At 37.4% G+C, this 24992-nt stretch overlaps 1 protein-coding gene and 1 pseudogene across 1 annotated transcript; both read right to left on the minus strand.

The window, feature by feature from the left end:
- Nucleotides 1–276: 276 nt before the first annotated feature.
- Nucleotides 277–10858, minus strand: LOC128552132 (sacsin-like; annotated as a pseudogene).
- On the minus strand, nucleotides 10726–21309 carry LOC128552133 (sacsin-like; the record flags this gene model as incomplete). The annotated part of the gene is made up of 2 exons (XM_053533151.1): nucleotides 10726–12056; nucleotides 19756–21309. Coding segments are annotated over 2 exons (2885 nt in total), but the record flags the coding sequence as incomplete, so codon positions are not given.
- Between the last annotated feature and the right edge of the window lie 3683 nt (nucleotides 21310–24992).

Raw genomic sequence — 24992 nt, forward strand, 5'->3', positions numbered from 1 at the left:
AAAATCAATTACAAGAAAACGATTGGGCCTACAGGCATACAAAACTACACAGAATGATTGTATTTGGTGGGCCACAACGTTTTACAGTTGGTAATTACGTTTTCATGTTAGTTTAAATATGGAAAAGGGTTTAGGCTAATGACAAGATTAGAAAATGTTAAAAAAATAGAATGTATGTCTTTGGTATGTTTTTTATTAGATCTGATGACTTTCTAGGCTGATTTGCTTTTGTCTTACAGAATGCTTTTATTTATCATTTTATGATGACGTATATACCTGTTCAAGCATTTCGGGTTCCGTTGTTAATCTAGTGAGATAATGGCTTTGGCTTCCTCTCGGAACTGTATAAGCATCTCTGGAATATCTAGCTGACTTAAGAGCCTTTTCACATGCCTGTAAAATCAGATTAAAATATATCAATAAAGTTATTTGTTTCATTTTAGAGCTCATACATATGGAACACTCTCCTGGTACAGATATACACAGGTACACTAATCTAGCTATTTTTTCAACTCTTCGGAAATAAATTCCGCTTAATATGCTGAGTCCTAAACCTATCACCTAAACAGAATTTATTATGCAGTATTATTGCTGACATATCAGAGAAGAGCTAATGATCGAAAAATAAAGATCATAACACACTTCGAATGTTGACAGTTCTGCGTTTCTCTCAGTGTTTTGCAAACGCACTTTTTATGTTTAAAATATTTGTAATATTAAATACTCATGTCTTACAGCTTTTATGAAAATAATATACTTAACTTTAACAAATAAACGTAGAAGCAGAAAATCTGATGCCTTAAATACAAATGACACATCAGCTCTCAGAGTGAGATTCAAATCAACTGGAACGCGTACAATAATCAAACAAATATCTTAATTATAGCCTTACGACACAGATTCAAACTGGAATGAATGAATGCACTAACTGTAAACGAAATGAGTGCAATTACCTGATGGCACACATAACATATCCAGTTAAAGCCTTCTACGTCGTCCGCGACAGACAGCATAGCCTGAGCAGCCTTAAAGTCTTGTTTGCATTGCCTCATCCACCTATGTGCTTCCGCGGAATCTGGACGTGTTGTCTCTGGTGCTGAATAGTGAGAATATGTACCCGTCCTCTCAGATCTGCAGTAACTGTCATAATTTTCGTAGTATGCTCGCGCATATGTCTGAGCTCTTCTATTGATATTATCATAATATTTAGATGACGGCGTAGAAAATTCAGATGGTCCTCGAGACATTTCATCATTTACATCCTCTCCTACTGTTTCCCCATTTTCTAAGGGGCTTATTACTATTTTTATGTACTGGAATACCCTACTACAGTAGTCCTCCTTTCCACGATTTTTGTCTGGATGCCATTTCAAAAGCAATCGTCTAATAACTCGTTTTCGATCCACTTCAGGTAGTTTCCATGCTTCCTTTATGTCTTTTCTAATTCGACGGCACTGTTCATCAAACGGCTTCCAGCTAATCGGTTCAGCGTCATATCTTTGTATTTCTGTTCCTGGATCCTCTTCCCGACGTACAAATCTGAATAAACGAAATATTGGTACCTCCTCCGAGAAAACATCAGGATTTCCAGTTCTTACAATATACGTTCGCAAAATATCACCCGAAAGGTCAGAGGTGCTGCTTTCTTCCAACAGTTTTACGTACACATAAATTGCAACGGCATCATCAACAGCATCATCAATATCACTTACGTCACTAGTTGTATCTTCAAGTTCCATTGCGACATGATCATACTCATAATCTTTGAATGGCTCGATCCCTTGTTCCAAAAATGGAACAAATCTTGGTTCTACATATGTTCCTGGTTTTGGAAAATAGTCCCTTTTGGTAGCACTACTTGATTCATACGGTTTTATTTGCAGACGAATAAGTATTTCGGGCAGTTTTTCTGGTGTTTCAATAGCTTGTAAAAGAGACGTCACGTGCATCACTGAATCCATGTCAAGATTATGTACACATGACCTGATCAATTTAATCAATCCACTCAATATTGAAGTTATGTCCATTTCTTCAGTTTTATTGGTATCATGGAAATAAAAAACAGTCCTGTCAGTTGTTTTTTGAATATAGTAAGTGAGGGTAACCTCTGATCCATTGACTATGTTTCCATTATATTTCAAAACAGTTTTGAGTGAAGGTAATTGCCGAACAACGATATTGTTTAGATTTCTATCAGTCTCAGACTCAATTCTTTCATCATCAAACTCTAATTCTCCTTTTTCTTTTGAGACTTGATGCTTTAAAATACTTACAAGTGCTGTAGCCAACTCAGAACAATGTAAAAAGCTCTCTAATTTTATAGATTTGTTACTACGAAATCGTTGTTGTTCAATATCGTCTCCTAAACATATAATTTCTTCAACGTTGTCTCTTAACATCATAGGCTTTAGATGTTTTGGCCATTCCGAAAATACTTCACCTAGATCTATAGCATCTTTCTTTGGTAAATCTAGGAAAGGAAGCCACGCAAAATAATTGATTTTGACGTGTTCACCTAGTCTATGTTCATACCACCAACTGTTTGATACTACAAGCTTGTCTGACTTACATAAAATCAGGTCTTGATTTGGTAGATATAAAGCACGAACTTCCTTAACGCTTTCATCTGATTCTGTCTTGTGACGAACTAGTCCTCGCAGCGCCTTTTTGGCAATACCCCTCTCTAAAGGACTCATTTCTGCATCTTGACATTTCTCCCTTATTCTTTTTAGAACATGGGCATAATGACTAAAATGAAGCTTGCTTTTGCTTCCCATTATCTCAAATAAGTCATGATATTTTCCGTAGTATTTTGGAGCTTTGTACAGATAAGGTTTGATTTCAGAATATGTGTTCAAATCAATGATAATTTCACTTGTTTCCACAATATCTTTTTCATCGGGGAGATGTACAAAGGGGGTGTACTTTAGCATTCGTCGTATATCACTTTCCGAATGTATGGATGTTAAAAAATACTCATAAAAACATGTCATCTGCTCATGTACAAATTTGACACTGACAGTATTTTGTTTGATTTTTGGTTTGAGTGCATCGCAAACATTCTGACAATGAAGGATAACTTTGCTTACAGGTGGCGTTTCATGAATTCTGAGCATAGCTCCGACATCTTTCTCTAGTTGCAAAACTATCCATTGAGGAATAAGGATTAAACTTGTCCAGCACAAGCTGCAATAAGCACTAGATATCGCATCCTGAAAGCATACTAGTTCAGCAGCAGTATGCTGTGCCCATATGTCAGTTTGTTGCCTATCGGCTATGTAGGGTGTAATAAACTTAACTGTCTTTATCCTGTGATATGTCGGTATCTGCCATTCAGTTCGCCGAAAATCAAGAAAATAGGAAAGTAAGACAGATGACCTTTTACGCAAGGCATCATTCACTTGTCGATTACCTTCAGCTTCAATTTTGCAAGCAAACTGAATCATCATTTCATCCGAGACATCAGATATTAAACCAAGCTTTTTCAGAAAATATCGCCATTCAGGTGTTTGAAATTCTTCGGGAGGAAAGTCGGAAGTGTCTTTCATATGAATAAAGACCTGGTTTCTGTTGTCAAACAACTGACTGATCCTTTTCATCACACCGTTTATGTTAATGAATGCAATTTGTTTCAGCTCTTGTATAATTTTTGCCCTGCTAGGTATGATCATCTTCTGCTGTCCAAGTATGTTTCTAAGGAAAACAACATGTTCCATCCAGTATTGCACAGGCATTTCATGTATACGTGGCAAAATATTCTCTCCATAAACTTCTTCTATATCCGCCTTCCGTAATCCTAAAATTTCATACAATGATTCCAGCGAGTCTTTTTCTTGCAACAATATCATGCTGCATTTATTAGCCCATTCCTGTATTCCTGAAAACGGCATCCCTTTTGGTATTACAAGAACTTCCTGGTTGTTATCTAGGCTTGTCCGTGTACCTTGTAATGTAATAAACAATGGTAATTCCCTGAGTTTTTGAGCGATTATATGTTCCTCTTTGTGGTCATGAAGTATTGACAGCTTCTGTCCAAAATATGCTATTATTCCTGCACATTCCCTTACGGTTAGTGATTTACACTGACGTATTTTATCCTTGTGATGTGCTAAACACTCTAGAATATCCGAAGGTGAATCAAGCGAAGCGACACACATTTTCACAGACGACCTGACCATTTCCTTTCTCTGGCATTTTGCAAACGCTTGCAGGTTAAGTGTAGGTAGGCATAACTTCTGGAGAGCTTTACCTAGGAAATCTTGCATATGCCCGTATGATAAATATATCACATGAGAGGCTTCCTGAATAGGAATGAGTGAATGTTGTGTGTTATGCCTTACACAAGGCAACAGAGACCATTCACTTAACTCAAGCAAATTAGATCGAAATGAACGAATATCAATTAATTCTGATGAGTCTTGAAAGCTGGAATGTATTTGTCGGTACAACTCACAGTTATTTGCACTTGCATTCAATAGCGACTGATCACAGACGAAATCATAAAACAAACATAACCACTCCTGTGCAACAGAAGGTGATGCAAGATCCTTCACGTCGTTTTCGTTCAAATGAACTGTAGATCCAGACGCATACAAACTACTCGGCACTGAGTATGGCAATAGTTGTAAGAAGTTTTGGTAACTAAATCTCTTAAACACTTCTGACTGAAATACATTTTTATTGACTAGAACCGTACATAACGCATCATGTACAAACCGACAAGATGATGCGGGTAGGAGACCAGAAAATTCTGAAACAAACACGGGATAATCTTTAGCAAATTTCCTCAACACACAATCACCTGTCAACAGAACAGGTAAGCCCGATATTCGTTCTGCAAAATTGTTGTCAAGAGTAATAAAACTGAAGAATGTGCGCAACTTCTCTACAGTTCTGAATTTTGATCTTGAAATGTCAACATTAACGGGACCCACGTCACATCTTGAACCTCCCATAAACAGTATCACCAAAGAAGGAGAAGATACTGGAACATCAGAAAAACCGGCCATTTTCAGTTCGTTCAAAATAGTTTGCGGAGTTTCCAACAACTTCATTCCAAAAGATTTCAAAACATTTCCAATTAAATGAGATGTTTTGTCTCTGTCTGATAGTGCGTGAGATAAATGGTTGTATATATCATTGAAAATTCCACTGTGGTCTGAATCTGGGGAGGCGTTCACATGAATCCAGATAACATTAAATCTATTAGCCCCTTGCAGGTCTTTATGTGGTACACTTGTATATTCACGATCTTGAATGCATGGAAACACATTATTGTTTTGTTTAACAACCTGACTATAGAATTGTGAGACAACGGTCTTCCAAAGCTCAGATATCGCCTTGTCGTGTAACGGAAACAACATGTGGTATTTCCTCATCAGGCATTTTACTTGAAACCATGAATTTGACTTTTCAACTTCTTTTTTCACGCTGGTTTGCATATGGGTAAGACCTGTTATCCAGGATGGAATTATGACATACTCTAATATAAACGCATTCCACTTCATTCTATATCCGTCTTTCCATAAGTCCCTCCTGGACTCATGATCTAGTGCAAAGTGATCATTGATATGAACTGGCAATCCTGTGTGTACTGGTAAAGGCAAAAAGCAAAACGCTTTTCCATCAATTTCTCTTTTTTTCTGCATAAGAGAGGTATGGTTTTCATTATTAAACGACTTTTGATAAGATACAGAGACCCACTCACCTAGCCTATTATGTATTGAGGTATGAGAGGACTTTTGTGCTGCAGCTGAGCAAGTTTCATTTTCATTTACACTACAGTTGCTCTCGAAAGGTATCGCAACACCACCGACTGGTAAAAGCCCTAAGTCCCCATCTCCCAATCTTGTTTTAATGTCTTCACTCTTCTCCGTCACGCTTTTGTTTCCAAATTGTTGTATAATTAACCACTCCTCTGAATGGCCACTACTATCGGAAACTTTCATAGGATATATCACCTCGTGTGTGCTGGCATCTAAATTTCTCTCCTTATTATCCTTGTTCGTCGAGGCAACTTTATTGACTGTATCATTGAAGCAAGTCCTTTTCTCGCGTGCCTCATCAGACAACTGTACATTCACGGAATATTCTTCTACCATATTTCCAGACCGAGTGTCTATTCTCGAAACCCTTATAGATGTAACGTTTTTTAAGAAAATAACAGAATCGTTCATTTCTTTTCTAAACGAATTAAGGATTATGTCCATTTTGTGTGTGCTAATAATTTCACCATCTATTTCAGACATTTTGCTGGGAAGAGGAAAACGGAAGACAGTGCCGACTTCACCTGTAATCAGTTTGTCTTGCGAAAATCCAAGTAAATGGTCCGGAAAATTTGTTTGCACATCTACTAGTTTACACATTTGTCCTGGTTCAATAACGTTTGCTTTTGGGAGATGCTTGCACAGAGGATCTAGAAAGATTAAATAGTTTTCATCATCATTAGATGGACCTTTAGTTATGAAAGCTGGAGTATCAGATAAATGATACACTGCATTAAATCCCACTCCGTACTGTCCTGTCTTTGTGGGGTCGTCACTTTTATTTCCCTGGCCTAAGTTATGTATACCCTCTATATCTTCCTTTGTGAAGTAGCTGTTATTGTACACACATAAGGCTGGTCCTTGAAGTGGTTCACATGACTTGCTAAAGAGCCTCTTTGTGGAATGTCTGCGGTAGTCTTTTACGAAATGAATTTCTGTAGCCCCAGCATCATCTGCATTTTGAAGTAGTTCTTTCATTATACTTGAGTCACAAGGATATGCTTTTAAAAGCCCTTTTATTCGAGTTACAAGCTTTTCACGTTGACCAAAAGACACACCGCTTGAAATGTTTTCAAAACATTTTAATTCTTTTGTCTTTACACCTAATGACTCACCGAGAGATATCGGTATGTCTCTATGCAGTATTTTCATTTCCATGTTTACTTCGAAATCTATGTTTTCTGCTGCCAATTCATGTGTAGGCCATAACTGACAATGACTATCTGGTGCAACAATCGCATCATGGCATTCGTATAGGTCTTTGTACTGAGCTTTTGATATGTCCATGATATCGTTGAGGTTAACAAGCAATGCATATATCTTTTCTACATGTCGTTTATCAGCATGCCAATTCTCTCTCAAACGGGTCATTTCTTTAAGTATGTATGACACACTAAAATGTTCTTTTACACCTAAATATTTGTATATGGTTTTCCATTTCAGCTTGTCAGCATCTGGAAGCCTGTACAAAACAGGCTCATATTCCTCTTTCACCCAAAAGGCAACGTTTTCTGTTCTGACTAGAGCTGTCCCGATCAGGACCAATGGAACATCACACAAAATACTTAGACAGTCCGATACGATTTCTGTTTCAGTCCTTGTAATATGTTCAAATCGTTTGAACAACGTATTATGAATTCTCCTAAGTTCTTCGAATTGGACTGATTTGTCTTTATATTCTCGAGCGAGTAAGCAGACTTGGTCAGTTAACATTTGTAGAGGCAAATCGTCTAAAGTCTGAACACCAAGGTCGATCAAAAGCCTCTGTACATCATTTCGTCTAGTCTTCACAGAGCTGAAAACGGATTCGTCAATTAAACATGCTACACTTCCAACATAATCAAGAAGTTTCTGTCTGAAAAGAGCATTCGACTGCCCTAGCAATAGAGGTTCACTTGATCGGCGGTGATTTTTGCAATGTTTTGTGCCTTCAAAATACAAAAAGTGATTATCAGAAAATTCTGTTCCCCAAGTGAATTTCCATGTTTTTGGCTTTAGCAAGACAGGAAACATGCAAATATTTCTTAGTCTTTGTAAAGTTTCCGTTTCGTTTTCAAGCTTTGACAAAACATCATAGTTAGATATATACTCAACTAGAGTGATACATCTTTCAAAAGCGCATCTGCTACAGTCTTCTGCCAAGTTAGAAATAGACTCGCCCCTGTCAAGCAAGAGAGTACTTGGTAACGCTTTGTCATTCATTCCAAGTTCTACAAGTTTCTTAAGCACGGCATCATTACGAAACTCCTTTGTATTTAGCGGAAATCTCTCATCGTTCGCACTAAAAAGTCCAGCAATTGATGAACTTGGATGTATCAGTTCTGCGGGTTCAGACAATGTTTGTTGCGGTTCCGTCGGTATGCATTTTTTGTTTTGCATTTCTTTCCCGACATCGTTGTCAGATGCCTTAATTGCTAAATTAATTAACTTATTTCGATCCTTCAGTCGTTTTGTCCAAAACGGTTCCTCAATAGTTTCTAGAAATATCAGTAAGAATTCTTTTTCACTAATGACTGCTGAATGAATCCGGTTTGAGTGATCAAAGTTATTTTGCTTTATGTTTTCAAAAATGCTACTTGGCATTTCAATCAAGGTTTTGCCTGATCTTGGTGTAAAATGTGTCATGACCTCGAGTGCCAAGTCTCCACATTCCCTTTGTCGAACTTTGGGATCTAAGAATATAGCATTTCGATAGCTGACCCACGAATGACTGCCATGAAATACTTTTGCATCTGTAGCAATTATATACCTGTAAAATGCAATTTTAAAGGGCAAAATTTCTTTGGAACATTTTGTTGGCCACAGAGCATAAAAATTATGATTCTGATCTACCTTCATTTCTTTTTCGGTTAATGTTTCTAATAAGTGTACGAAGGATATAACCAATGCGTCTTCTAGCACAGCATTGTTCCAAGCGTTTTTTTTGCTACCTTTGTCATCTTCAGTTATAGAAACAAGCTGACGTCTGTCAGAAGTCACTGCAAAACAGCCATTTATATGAACCTGCAATTCCGTTCCCAACGGTAGCGGAAGAAAGCAAAATACATGACCGTCAGGATAAAATCCAGATCCTGCAGTTTTCAAAGTGACCGGAGTTCCAATGACTTTGTTCGCACACGGAACCGAGACAGCAGCAAGTGGCACTGCACCCTCTGTATACAAGGACTTTGACATGTCCAGTGACTTTCCGTTCCCTTTTGCCCAGGAAGTCAACCAGGTCGTATCTGATGATTTTGCTAGTTTAGCAAGATCATGAATGAGATCTTTACATTTACTCTTTATCATCTGGTGGATGATCGTCTTATGAATTTCAAGAAAGCCGGTATTTTTCTGTAGAAACAGGGGCATTCGGGACAAAATTGATTCAGTTACCGGTTTCATAACGTTATTTTCCCATTTCATAGTATTTTTATGCATTTTAAAAAGAAGGTCTGCTTCCGAGGCATTCTTTTCGTTGTCTTTAAGATGATATATTTCAATTGAATTTACGTTTTGCGAAAACAGAAGCATATTTCCTGCAGCTGTAATAAACATGTGAAGAAGTTTGATAATTTCATCTCGTGTGTAGGACACGGAGTAGATCTTACTCTCTCTTGCTTGTTTCTCCGTGCGGAGTGGAAGTCTGAACAAAGTTCCGTCGTATTCAGAAAATTTATCGCTTCCTATATTGCAACCAAATACGCCATCGTAAGGTTTGAATTGATAAATATGTCTAGACACTAAGTTTGTTTGGTAATGTATACTTCAGCCCAGTTCCTCTTCGAAGAACACTACCAAGATGTTTCTCATGAGGGTCAAAGATTACCACGTTTGACCCAGTTATGAAACTTGGCAAATCTGTCAGATTATAAACTGAGCAAAATCCTAATCCGAATTTTCCTATTTTCTTTACATCAGTTTGTTTTGTGGCTGCGTTTAATTTTGTAATATTGTTTAAATCTTCATCTGAAAATCTTGCGTCGTTAAATACCCATAATGCAGGACCTTGAAAGTCTTTCATGCCTTTGCTAAGGACACGTTCCCTTAACTCTAAGTTTCGTCGTTCATCGTATAAGAATTTCACTGTTGATGCACCAGCATCATCTGCGTTCTGTATCAATTCTTTTGGGATCGATAGTCCGTCTGTATATCCATCCCTGAGCAAAGCGTGTATTCTCGTTGTCAAATGTTCTTTTTGTCCCCATTCCACGACACCAAGTTCTTCTGCATCTAACGCTGCTTTTCTGGTTATCGATTTAACTCCAAGAGCTTCGGCGATACCTATCGGTATCATGTCGTGCACTAGATAGACATCATCATTCTCATCGTAAAAGCAAGCAGGATCATCGTCATAAGTGCACTCCGTAATTGGACACAATGTTAGAGCATTGGGATTGCCGACGTCATGTACCATCATTAATATGCCTACATCGATAGATACATTATCATCTACAGCCTGTCTTGCTAAACTTTCTAAAATGTCATAAACGATACGTCTATCTCTCTTAACAAGTTTTTCACTTTGGGGTTTATTATGTGCAGTCCTGATGCAATGAAGTGTTTTTTGTAGTATATGAATGTCTTGGTAAAGTGGGCAACCAAGTGCGTCAAACAAAGTTTGAATATGTCCATACTCTTCAGGTAAACTGAAATAATAGGGGCTCAAGTCCAGGTCATCTGGTTGTCTCACTACGATCATTTTGTTGACTTTTACAAATTCCTCACCTGTCCAAATTACTTCTGCTTCCGAAAGTAAACTTCTCTGGCGGCGAATTTCATTTGCACGTTGACTCAGATGGTCATATATTGCTTTGATAACATGCAATATATCTGATTTATAACGGACGTTATAACAATCTCGGACCACTTTAAGTTGATCAAATACTTTTGATAACGGCGGAGGGTCTTTCCATTGAAATACTTTCATTGTGTGGTCTGAAGTGCAGGTGACTGTAGGCATTGTAGCTCCGATAAGGAGACATTAACTGACATCTTTGGCATCCGAAGGTTTACAAAGCACCCCGTTATTTGAGAACCATCTGAGGCAGGCAGGATATGACGGCAATCTGCTTTGTATTTGGATACAGGAGATAGAGTTAATGGAATCTACTAACGTAAACCCCTTTTGGCATATACCATGAAGAAGTGATGGTTTCAAAAACAGCAACTGCATAAACGCCTTTGCCTTTCGTACAAGGTCACTGTCTTGTTTTCTTTCTTTAGACCATTTATCTAAAGTCCTGGCTACTTTGTAAAGAATGTTACAATCAATATCATCCAAACCTCTCAATCCAAGGTGCTTAAGAACACGGATTGCCGCGTCATTTTGAGCATGTGTTGCGTCTGGTACTAGAGATTCTTCACACAGTAAGTCAAGTAGCAATGTATCAGAAGAGTCAAACAGCTCCGATGCCTTATATCTGCAGGAATCATGCCCTGTTGTGAGGAAACGCAAATTTCGAGCACAGTTAACAATAACAGAGTTGTTCGTAAATTGATGGAAATTTTCTAAGAAGTATTTCATAAAGTGTTTCATCTCGTCCGTTCCCCGAAATTTTCCTGCGTCAAGTCTCTTCATGGATTCGATAACAATTTCTTCAACATGAACTTTACTTCCCCCTAATGACACGATAAGAGACTCGACTGTACTAGCTATTGTGACGCATGCAAAAGGTAACGGCATGGAACTTGGGAAGTTTTCGGTACCATTTATGAATCTGGGTATTTCCGTTACGGAGGTAGCATACCATCTTCCGTTTATGAATGTCACAGCAGGCAATATCTCCATTTCTCTTAAAAGTCGTTTGGAGTCTTCCGTAAATTCAATCTGACATTTTTCTAGCAATGTCTTTATGCCAACTTTATCTTTCCAATTACAATTTTTGTTGAAAGCAGCAACTGTCTGATTAACATTACGGCTCGAACCTATCTTAGACAGGAGTGCAACCACACTTTTCGACCTCGGCCAAAAACAATATTTCATTATGCTTTCGTTTTGAATCCAGGGAGGCAAACTATCTAATACAGTCACACCCATAATTTCAAAGCATTTGCAAACATCGTCTCCAAGAGTGTCTCCGTTGCTTGATTTAACAAGCAGGAGGTTGGACAGTTTGGCCAAATCAATGATTTGTGGATTTTTCCACGTACCATCCTTTAAAACTGGGACTAGTTGAAGTGTTGTTAAGCTTGAAATAATCCCTTTACTACTGATATAATGCCAGACATCATGCAACCATTTTGTCGTTAAGATCTTTGACTCAGTAAGTCTCCTGCTTGTTGAATATCCAAATTCACGTGTCATTGTTTTCTCTAACAAACAGGCAAAGGTCGAGGTTTTCATTTCCTTTATTTGAAAGAGACCTAAAATTATAAAACTTTCCTGCTTCAAATACGTCGGAAAGTTTGCAGCGTTTTTACACAAGAGCAATCACATGAGTAGAGTCTTACTCCTTTAAGACATGGCATACTAGATACAAATATTTTTACAAGATACAATTTTTTATTTATAGTCGGGTTTTAACAACATTTCAACATTAATCATGAATAGCTTTTGGCCGACTCAACAGGAAATCAAGACTTTTTGTCAACAATCTAAGTCCCCTACCGGAAGTGGCATAATAAAATCTTGGACAATTGCATTAAAACATGTACAACTATTTTTGTTTCTGTAGTAACCACATTTTTAAATGTACCATAAAATACGTATGGGCCGTTCCATGAAAAAACCTGCGTTAATGACAAAACATCAATATTAAAAATATTTTATGTTTAGTTATTTACTTCAAATGAAGAAAATCTTCATCAAATATATTTAACTTTACTAAATATATAAGTTAATTGTGTATGTAGAGCTACATTCATAATTAAATGCCATGCAGTAACAGTAGACTGTTTAAAAAACTAGTTTTTTACTCGTAGTATATATTTATACTGTGTTCAGCCGTACATGTATACAGCGTGTACTATTTTAATATAATGCATAATACTGTAAATACACAAAACATTTTAAATTAATTATCTTCACCGTTCCAAGAGTTTAAATGCTTTTAAGTAAGTCATTAAGAACGTCATATTAACGGTACGACGTCGTCGTGCATGGCATGTAGATTTCACTAACTTGACATCATACATTTGGATATTTAGAGGCAGTTTGAAAACATTGTACTGAAAATGACTTAACCGTTTTCTCTTATTTCATCACATGTCTTCTGTCTTCTCGTGGTGCATGAAAGATTTAGAATTTCAGTTAAAATGACAACACAAATAACTTTTATTTGTAAGATATCGTAGAATTTGTTGTCTTAGATAAGTAAATTACAATATTGTAGTTTATTTTTTCTGCATGAACACAAGAAAAACAATTACTTTCAAAATTTCAAACTGTTTATTATGCATTAACTTTATCATGCCTTTAACACAGGTTTTCTCATATTGTTTTCATAATTGTCTTCTGTGTAAGTACCAAGTTTTATTAAACAATCTCTAGTAGGTTTTAAGTTCTGACAAGATCTACCTTTTGTTACACACGGACAGACAAACGAACGATAAAAGATTTATCTACAAGAGCGTCACCAACGCAGAATGATACGACATATACCTCTGTTTTGGGGTTTATCACTCAACTGGCATAGTCATCTATAACATAACTAAAGCCTCATCAATACCAGAAGGCAAACACAGAAACATTTTAATCAGTACTATCGTTCATAATGTAACTAAAATATAATATTCGGAAAACAGATAACATCACAAATAAAAGCACTGCCCAAAACAAAAAACAACATTCCAAAAATAACTGTAGTGCCAAAATATACAACGGTTGTCAGGAGACAACCAAGCTCGCCGCAAAAGATAGAATGTTTAACAAGAGCACATTCTGAAAGGTTGGGGCATATATTTGGGTTTGTAATGTTTTTTGGTGGGGGATGGTTGAATAAGTAACTAAAACTAAAAACTAGAACGTTGATGCACTAGGTACAACCATGTCGAGCCCATTATTTGTTGACACACGCCCCCAATGAATCAAACATTTCAGCCAATAGCTCCATACAATTAAAAGTTACAGCACCGACAAGATCTAACATGACCTTTGACCCCTTTGTGTGACCCTGACCTTTGAGATATGGACCTTTGTCCTGTGGCAATACTCTTTTTCATTGAGGAAAATAATTCTGCCAAATAAAAATAGATTGCTCCATGCATGTCAAAGATACGACCCGGACAAACTCTAAAATGACCTGTGAACTTGACATTGAGATAGAGACCTGGAGTTTGCCAGTTTGTCTCACTGAGGTAAACAGTCCTGCCAAATAAAAATATGATTGTTCCATCCATGTCAAAGTTATGGCCTGGAAAAGTTACAAAATGACCTTTGATCCACAAGTGTGACCTTGATCTTTGCGATAGGGACCTTGGGTTTGCATGGGACACTCCGTCTTATTGAGGTAACCATTTATGCCAAAAACATTAAGATTGCTCAATGCATGTCAAAGATATGGCCTGGACAAGCTCTAAAGTGAACTTTGGTCCCTAAGTGTGGCCTTGAACCCAAGGAAGGGGTCTGGGAGTTGCATGTGACACTCCGTCTCATTGAGGCAAACATTTATGCCGAATAAAAATAAGATTGCTCAATGTATGCCCTGACAAGCTCTAAAATGACCTTTGACCCCTTAGTGTGACCTTGACCTTTGAGGTAGGCGTCTGGGAGTTGCACGAGACTCTCCATCTCATTGTGGCAAATATTATGCCAAATAAAAATAAGATTGCTCAATGCATGTCAAAGGTATGGCCCGGATAAGCTTTTAATTGACCTTTGGCCCCTACGTGAGACCTTGGCCATTGAATTAGGGATCATTGAGGGAAATAGTTTTACTGAATAAAAATAAGATTGCTCTATACTTGTCAAGGTTACGGCCCGGACAAGCTCTAAATTAACCACTGACCCCTAGGTGTGACCTTGATCTTTGAGATAGGAGCCTAGGGTTTACGCGCGACACTCCGTTTTACTGATGTACACAGTCATGCCAAATATAAACAAGCAAATTTGATGAATTGGAATCCCCCGCCGAAAGGGTCAGAGTTGAGGAACGGCAAAAAAATATATCCAGCAAAAAGTTAAGAATGTTACCAAGAAGCAAATAATTTCATTAGTCAAAATCAAATTAAAAGAAAATGAATGGTTTGTTTGGGTGGGGGGTGGGGTGAGGATACAACAGTTTACATGTTGATTATAAATATTGATAGAAAACGAAAAATAAAAAAAAAAAAAAAAATATTGGGGGGGGGGGAGGGGGGGGAGGGTGAGGGGGGGGGACCAAGGTAAGGTGGTGACCAGGTGTAGGTACACAACATCACATGTTTATAATAAATGTTCATGGAAAAGAATGAAAGAAGTTTAATGAAATTCTTCCAATTGGTTGGTTTGTTATGTACAGATCTGTGGATTTTTAAACAATTAAAGGGCAATAACTATATGGAAAATTGACCAATCGAAAAAAACTTGAAGGGCATCGTCGCAGTATCTTGGTTCATGTCTATTTCAAGTTTGATGAAATTCTACCTGCTAGTTACTGAGAAATGGCTGCAGACGGACATTTTTCATTAAATCAAGGGCAATAACTCTGAGGGAAATTGACCTATCAAAAAAAAAACTTGACGGGCATCAGCGCAGTATCTTGGTTCATGTCTATTTCAAATTTGATGAAATTCTACCTGTTAGTTACTGAGAAATGGCTGCAGACGGACATTTTTTATTAAATCAAGGGCAATAACTCTGAGGGAAATTGACTAATAAAAAAAAAACTTGACGGGCATCATCGCAGTATGTTGGTTCATGTTTATTTCAAGTTTCATGAAATTCTACCAAGTAGTTACTGAGAAATGGCTGCGGACGGACGGACGGACTGACTGACTGACTGACGGACTGACGGACGGACGGACAACGCCATTTCAATACCCCCCTCCCGATTTCATCGGCGGGGGATAACAAGATTGCTTAAGCAAAAAAAAGTTATTAACCGGACAAAAGAAAACACTCAGGACGGACGCACTAACGCACGCGCGCCCGCACATATACCGAACAGCCATTGTCTAGCTCATCGCAAGCGGGCTCGACAAAAATATTTTTTGTTGAGGTTTAGGGGAGGGGTTGGTGACACCTTCTAACGGTCAATATTAAGAAACACAAAAAACTGAAACTTTTTTTGTGCGTTTGTGTGTGTATGGGGTGGGGGAGGCCACAGGATACTATGAGACAATATCAAGAAACATAAGAATCTATCAAAGTTTTTTTGCCGGAAGGTGGGGTTAATGTGGGTGGAAGGAGTAGGGTTGACGGGATACTAATTAACAATATCAAGAAACACAAGGAACTAACAAAAACAGTTTAGCGAGGGGGGAGGAGTAGGGTTTTTAGGTAATGCTGGGGGGTAGGGGTGACGGAATAGAGACAATATAAAAAACACAAGAAGCTGAAAAGTAACTTTGGGGTTGCGTGAGGGTAATGTGGGCGGGCGGAGAGTTGGGGCTTTGGTGACGATATACTTTGAGACAATAGCAAGAGCTAAAATGTAAATATAGAATCCCTCGAAGCATTGAGCACATCAAACGCTACCAGAAAAGCACGTCAAAAACAGAGCCACCTACAATTGTCATTTTAGTGGAAAAAAGCCCACAAAGCGTTCGTTTTATAACCGCCACCACGATAAATCTGAAACCTGGTGTGTCTAATATAAGGACCAGTTTTTTTCCAAAGTTTACTTTAGCCACAGCGGCCCCAAATACAATTCAAAGCTAGGTATCCATATAAGATTACTATACAGAAAGCGGTGCCAGAGAATGACTTGAGTTATTTGCTGGAAACTTTATTTCGTTTTTAATAGCAGTTACCCTGACGCACATATCGCAAAAACCCAGGTACATCCCTGGTCTCCATATCAGCTTGCTAAACCTGTTTGGTGACCCGTATAAGCTTGCTATTCGACATATTAATGTAAATCTCCACTTGAATTATACATTCATTTTTTACTATAAAGCAAACTATTTTTTTAAACTGCAATACTGGGACTTTTAATAACAAGAGCTGTCAGAAGAAACTGCGCGCTCGACTATTTCAATGCTGGACGGCATATCTGAGCAAAAGATTCAAAGTTAAAAAGGAAATAACTTATGAAAGATTGGTGGCAGAGTTATGTACCTTGTTATACAGGATGGATGTTGGTAATGATGTGGAAGAACTGTTTAACTTTTAATAATATCATAGATATAGTGTAAGTGCATCAAAATGAAACTGAAATTCTAAGTAAAAAGGGGCCCAGTTCATGAAATACAATTGTTAGATCTATGTACTCTGTTTTATTTGATGTGGTAAGAATGAGTTGTCCCATACATTTAATCCCGATAGAGCAGGTTTAGAAAAACGAATTTCGAAGTAAATGTCAAGAAAACACAGAAACCTATACTGAAAATTATGAATGGTACTGAAAATTATGAATGGTACTATGTAGACTCTATGTAAAAATAAACGGGTCATAACTCAATGAAAACACATTCAACCTTGAAAGTAGTAGGCTATGAGCAACTAGGCTTGCTACTGATATTTCCTATGAAGTTTAAATCAAATACCACGAACAGTAAAGCATACATAGTCTAGACAAATCGTATTCGAAATGATATTTAAGGGGCCGCAAAAATATTCTGAGCCGGAAGTGCCGACAACACGCACAACTACGTTAATAACCAGCTATATTTCTAAAGTATTATTGAAATTCGTTAAGCCGTTTTGGAGCTGAAGTGCGGAAAACCTTTACAAAGATTTTACGTATAAAAATCAAAGAAAAATGCATTCAGCCGTAACATACGAAAAATGTGTGCAACAAAATTTTTACTTATCGTTCCTATCAACTATTATTCATAGTCTGGAAACAACTTTTAAATAACCTTTCAAGGGCCATAACTGCGCCATAAAACGTTCCGAGCGAAACATGCTGACAATATGCAAAACTAGGCCCAAGTATCAAGTATTCCTGTAGTGTTATTGAAATCTAGCAAGCTGTCTACGAGATAAAATCCGGAAAAGAACCTGTACATAACCTTGCTCCGCAAAGCGTGGCAATATACGCCAGAGGTTTTAGAGCAAAGATGGTCCGGTACCACGACGAGGACGTAGCCATATATCTAAGCTAGTTTAAATCATGAGCTTAGAATTTATTTGACCAACAAGTTAAACACATAATGGGAAATAATATGATAGGTATCTATAGTGAATTTTACTGCACATCATTACCAGCCAAATCTTTTGGTCAGTATAGTATGTGCACAAGGAATGATAATTTAAATAAAACAAATGTTTGTGGGGGTGGTAATATGGCGGTGTGTGGGGTTGGGCCGTTTGGTGATTTTTGTGCGGCAGCAGTGACGGGATACTAAAGCACAAAAATCTTAAAGTGAAAACAGAATATTTGGTAGGGGTTAATGTTTCGATGGATGTGGGGGGGGGGGGGGGGGGGTAGTGTTGAGTAATGTGGGTTGTTTCACTCTGCACATTGTCTGATCACCACCTGCCTATATTCCAAGTTTCAAGTCAAGTTATGCTACGGATACGAAATATGACGGACAGATATACGGACAAACGGACGGACGTTCCTACATATGGGTATTTATGTGGCTACTCTTTCGTTCTCTCTATTGTTCCTTTAGCCACGTAAAAGAAAAAATAGCCAAATAAAAGCTTACGGAATGAATGACATCAAAGAAAAAGTACAGTTACCTATTATTCCTATAGCCACCTAAGTATGCAAATGTAAACTCGGACAGACACTCGCACCAACACATAATACATCTCGTTTTCAATTCAAAGGATCCAAACCGGGAGAAAAAGTTTTAAACGTAAAACCCGTAATATTTGCACGATTAGGCTTTCTACTGATCAAATCCCACCAACACTATCTATATAGGATAAATAGTCTGGACAAATTTTATCTAAAACTTATATTTACGTGGCCATTACTCCGCAAATACTTATTCGAGCAGGACGTACTGATTACACACATGACAAGGCTTTATATCAATCATTCTTGTGAAGTTTCATTGAATTCCGGCTAGGAGTTTTGGAGATGCAATGCGAACTCAAAAGGCCATAACTCAGAAATCATTCGACCGCTAAACCCGTAATATATGCGCAACAAAGCTTCCTACTGATCATTTCCTCTTTTTAAGTCCCATCAATAGTACAACAGAAGTAGTCAGGATATATTGTATGCGAAAATTACATTTAAGGGGTCATTACTCCGCAAAAATAACTCGCGCGGGACGTGTTGGTGATATGCACAACAAGGCTTCATAACAATTGCTGAAATCCGGACAGGGGAGAAATAAAACGCTGGCAAGCTAAATGCGGACGCACATACATGGCAAAGACAAAACAAAATGTCTCCCATGTGTTCTCTCTCTCTCTCTCTCTCTCTCTCTCTCTCTTTCTTGTGGACCACCCATTTGCTTATTTGTTCATGTAAAATTGTATAATTGCTGTTATATATGGAAATAAATCGTAAGAAATAAAATATGAATAAACAATAAAAAGGACGTTCACAAGACTTTCGTCTGAAATTCTTAGGTCAAAAAGGAGCAAAATGCATGACATAATGGTGCCAGAGGTACGGATCTTGCGGCATATGACGTGGACGACGATAAGGAACAAATACGTAAAGTTTAAATTAAATCCAAAAGGAAATAACGGAGATAGAGTGAAGTACATCAAAACATTAACCTGAAACACTAAGTAAAATGGGGGCATCATTCACGAAATTGGTGCAAGAATAAAGGCTCTTGTGTTGTATGATGTGGGTGATGATATAGAACTACTATTCTAAGTTTGGAGCAAATCCATTTAGTAATCAGAGAGAAGGAATTTGGATGCGGACGCGGTCACCAGCGCAGGGGTGAATAGTATAGCTCCACTTACTACGTATAGTCAAATTAAAATTATACCAATTAAATATTTTACACTCACCAGTTGAGCACAATTGGCTTAAGTGGTTTGCTAAATTGCTCCTCAGCGACGCAGCATCTTCCAATAGAATGTGCTCAAGGCCAGGAAGTATCTTCAAAATGTCTTCGGAACAGGTGTAGATAGGTTCCCCGTACTTGTTGAAGCTTGTCCATCCCCCAGAGTGAAGTGGCAGAAGATCAAGTCCATTCATTTTCATGTAGTTACTATCTGACAATAGATATTCTAAAATATCCAACTTATCTTGGTATGCCATCCTTCTGTAAGCGTCGTTTTGGTGTAGATATGTCGCCAGAAGTTCTGGCGTAAGATCTTCAATCCTCGGATAATGCTGTTGCAATGTGTCAAAAAGCTCTAAAGGTATTTCGACATAATTCTGCCCTGTTGTTGTTAGACAACGTTTAACAGCACTTTGAACGTGAGTATGGTCTTGTGGCAAGTTGCAAAATGTTGCAAAGCATGTATCAGTCAACAAAATCCATTTGTTGATACATGAACTATACAAGAATGGTTTTGTTATCAATCTTGCATATAATTCAGTTTCCAAAGTGTCCCATTTACTTTGTGTATCTGAGGAAAATGGTAAGCACGAATAAATATGATCTAACTTGTCTGTCGTATTTCCCAACGAATTCGACCTTTGCAACAAAGCGTTAACTAGTGTATAATATGCAAGTGGGAGCGCCTGTGCGATAAGATATTTGTTCCACAAGATTGACTTGTCATCAATTCTTCTTCCTCTCTGTTCGTCAGTTTCCCATTTTAGATGATGGCGGTTTTGACTGAGGGCAAAGAATCCATTTACATGCACGGGAAGTCCTGTCAGTCTGGAACCCTCCCTTGGCAATGGCAAAAAGCAGAAAACATGCCCTTCAAAGTTTCGTTTAGAAGACAGCAATGGTGCAGCTACTCCTACGTATGGACTGTATCCTAAACTTTTATCTTGAAGCAGTTTCCTGAAACTGGAGCCAGCACTCCTGCCAACAAAATAGTTTACAACCATCCAGTCAGAGATTTGGCGCTGATCATTGGTCGAGATGGATATGGAGATCTGTATAACATTATGTATATCTTCTCCTTTGTAGTCTGAATCGGTTCTTTTAACCTTTTCCTTGAACTCATACCTGCTCTGTCGAACCGTTCCGTGTGTATCTATAATTTCTACTTTAACAATATCTGAAATTCTTTTATTATTTCTGCGTGTGCATAACGCTATTCTTTCCAAATTCTTCAGAAAGAGTAGTATGTTTGAGGCCTCCAATTTAAAACCATCGAACAAATCCATGACCTTAGCCTCATCATACAAAGTTTCAGACAAATCAGATGGTTTCTGGCGAAGTGGAAACCAGAACAAGGTTCCAGAAAAGTAGCCCTTCTTCACGTTTTCCCTATTAATTCCAAACGTTCCATCAAATGCCGCCCAAAATGCTTCAGCATTTAGCCCATGCTTTTCAAGCGTTCCTACTTTGGACAAATTGACCATTGCATTCACTCTGTCTGCTGGCTGTTGTGGATCTATCATCAGGAGTTTGTCGCCACTGATAACACATGGATAATCTGAAATTGCATCCACAGAAAAGCTTTTTTCAAGAAATATTCATGCAACTTACTTTAGAGTGATTCAAAACAAAGGAATTTCGTTATAATACAGGAAATAATGACAAACGCAAAATGACTTCTTTATCCTTCATGTCTAAGAAGAAAATATGCGGCTTTAAATTTCATCATATGTCAGAAATAATTTAATAAATACCACTCAAAATTCTTGCAAATGATGTTTGAACGTTTACTTTAAAGGCACAACCTCATGTACATTATTGTGACTTAAAAATGGGTAGCTGTCGTGAAACTGAATTAATCGATGTTATTGCATAATTCCAATCTGACTAAAGTTGTCATCTTCCTAAAAGTTAGATCTGATGACAGATCCTTCTGTATAATCGGATTTCCAATATTGCTATTCTTATTTCCACCAATCTAGTTTTATTTGAACCAATCAGAGACTCGTTTCAACAAGCGTTTGGCTAAAAGGGACTGGACTCAGATTTTGGCTAAAATAATTTTTCTTTAGAATAAAATATTATATTATGAACATAAGAACATGATATTTTGTTTCTAATCTATCTTTAAACAAGAGGCCCAAATGGGCCTTAATCGCTCACTTGAGGCAGACCTTGACCTAATTAGATCTTGCTTGTCAAAAAGGAATAAAAACATTTTTATTTAAAATTAAAAAAAATGATAAAAAATGAAGAAATAAAAATAAAAATAAAAATAAAAAAAAAAATTAAAAAAAAAAAAATATTTTTTTTTTAATTTAAAATTAAAATAATAATAATAATCTTTTTTCTTTTCTTTTTTAAATTAAACATTAAAAAAAAAAAAAAAAAAAAAAAATAAAAAAAAAAAAAACAATATGCATTATCACAGTTTAGCTATGTTTTTTCTATTTTTAGCTCTAGCCGCTCCTAAAAGAGGCCAAGTGTCGCCATTTGAACAAATATGGGAGAGGACCATATAATTATGATACAAACAAAGTTTAATGCAGATCCATCTAGCGGAACATGAGAAAAATACTTTTAAAGGTATTTCTATTTTTAGCGCTAGCGGCCCCTAATAGGAGCAAAGTGCCCCCGTTTGAACAAACTAAGAAGAGGATATTATAATGATGGTACAGACCAAGTTTGATGGAGATCCATCAAGTGGTTCATTATAACAGCTGTTTAAAAGGTATTTCTATTTTTAGCTCTAGCGGCCACTAATAGGGGCCAAGTGCCCTCATTTGAAAAAACTTGGGAGAAGACACTATAATGATGCTACAGACCAAGTTTGATGAAGATCCATCAAGCGGTTCATGATAAGAAGTCGTTTAAAGGCATTTCTATTTTTAGCTCTAGCGGCCCCTAAAAGGGGCCAAGTGCTCCTATTTGAAAAATACTTGGGAGAGGACCATATATTGATTCTACAGACCTTGTTTAATTAAGATCCGTCAAGATTTGAACAAAGTTGGGAGAGGACCATATAATGATGCTACAGACCAAGTCTGATGAAGATCCATCAAGCGGTTTATGAGAAGAAGTCGTTTAAAGGTATTTCTATTTTTAGCTAAAAGGGGCCATATGCCCCAATTTGAACAAACTTGATAGAGGACCTGACGGTGGCCAGTTCTACGCTGCTTTACCGAAAACGGTTTTATAGTTCAGCTTATGAAATCGCTTGCTACAGAATTAACATAGGCTCGACCGTCAAAATGGCGCTGCACATTTGAGTTTTGAGTGCTATCCAATCTGATTAAAATCTTGTTCTTCTCGTACACAATAATCCGTCAATATTTGTCTTCAAAATCGCCGTTCATAATATTGTACCGAGGCGTGAAGTTGCCAACCTGGATCTCTTCAAGAGATCTAACCTGCATATATATTTTACCGATTAAACTTCAAACACCTCGTCATAATAATTATAAACGCGTGTTAATCACACTTATAAAATTAGGATCCCAGGCTCATGAGACTAAATATATATTTTTTTGGACTTCTACTGTTGATTGGTTAGTGGAAAGATCGCGAAAAGGTGACCTCCGACGGGTCGCTGTCAGATCCTCATGCGTAGCGTTATTGAGGAGGTGATTTTAATCAGATTGCGTGAAAAGGGAAATCCATACTTTGTTGTACTACTGCTGTCATGTATTATTGATGTATGACCTGTTCCTTGCATTCTCTTTTTTTTTACTCATATCACAATCATGCCATGTAAAGTAATTCCCTTGTATTAATATCTATAGACGTATAGTGCATTTAAAGCTGTTTCGGAGCATTGATTATACACGTAACTAAATAATTCATCACAGTTGTTTACATTTGCTTGTTAAACAGATTAATAAACTACCAGTAGAAAGTAAACTATTGCATAAATGGATATGAATATAATAACATTTACTCTCCCGTTTCTAATTTATTTTGTATGTTTAATTCCGCAGCTGCTAACGTTTTGTTAATAATCTGTACTTCTTAATTAAACTATGTATATAATATGAACTATTTACGAATTTTGTATATACTTAATTGATAATTCCGTGTTTAATGTCATTACTTTGTTAGACAAGAGGACCATGATGGCCCTAGGTCGCTCACATGAGATACACTGCTTGCTTCAACAGTATTGGAAGATAATTATGCAAGGACAATGTCTGTGAAATTATTATTAAACACTATATTTGTACAATCTTTGTAAAGGGCCAGCAGTTTCTGACAATGAATTTAAAATTGGGCCTGCTGTTTCCGACAAAACATTTCTAAAGTTTGCAATATACAAAGAAAGGGAAGACATGACCACACCCTCTGGCAACCATGTTTTTGACGAATCGAAATAATTTGAACAATCTTGGTAGAGGGTCACAAAAGGACCATTTATGAGAAATTATTTTAAAATCGGGCCAGCAGTTTCCTACAAGAAGATTTTTAAAGTTTCCACCATATGCATATAGGGAAAAGTGACAACGCCCCCCCCCCCTCCCCTGGTGGCCATGTTTTTGACGAATCAAAATAATTTGAACATTCTTGGTAGAGGGTCATACAAGACCATTTGTGTGGAATTATTTTAAAATCGGGTCAGCAGTTTCATACAAGAAGATTTTTAAATTTCCCAACAAGATTTTCCTTTGGACTGACCTAGTGAACTAGTTTTTGACCCCAAATGACCCAGTTTTAAACTTGGTCTAGAGATCATTAAGATAAACATTCTGACCAAGTTTCATGAAGATAGGGTCATAAATGTGGCCTCTAGAGTGTAAACAAACGTTTCCTTTGCTTTGATCAGGTGACCTAGTTTTTGAACCCACATAATCAAGATACAAACTTGACCTAAAAGTCAACAAAACAAACATTCTGACCAAGTCCCATGAAGATAGGGTCATAAATGTGGCCTTTAGAGTGTTAACAATCTGTTCCTTTGATTTGATCGAATGACCTAGTTTTTGACCCCACATGACGCAGATTCTAACTTGACCGACCCTCCGTAAGCCAAGGCGCGGGTGGTAATGGTGTACGCTTAGGGGTGACGGAATACTAAGGCACTATCAAGAAACACAAGAAAATAAAAGTAACAAAACCAACATTTTTGAAGTGTTTGTAATTATGCGGGCAGACCTGGGGTGCTATCTAGAGACAATACCAAGTAAAACAAGAATCTTATGAAAATTGGAGGAGGGTATAATGTGGTTGTGGTGGAGGTCACAGAAAATT

Source organism: Mercenaria mercenaria, unplaced genomic scaffold, assembly GCF_021730395.1.
Source record: "Mercenaria mercenaria strain notata unplaced genomic scaffold, MADL_Memer_1 contig_2069, whole genome shotgun sequence".
In the NCBI taxonomy this organism is placed as follows: domain Eukaryota; kingdom Metazoa; phylum Mollusca; class Bivalvia; order Venerida; family Veneridae; genus Mercenaria; species Mercenaria mercenaria.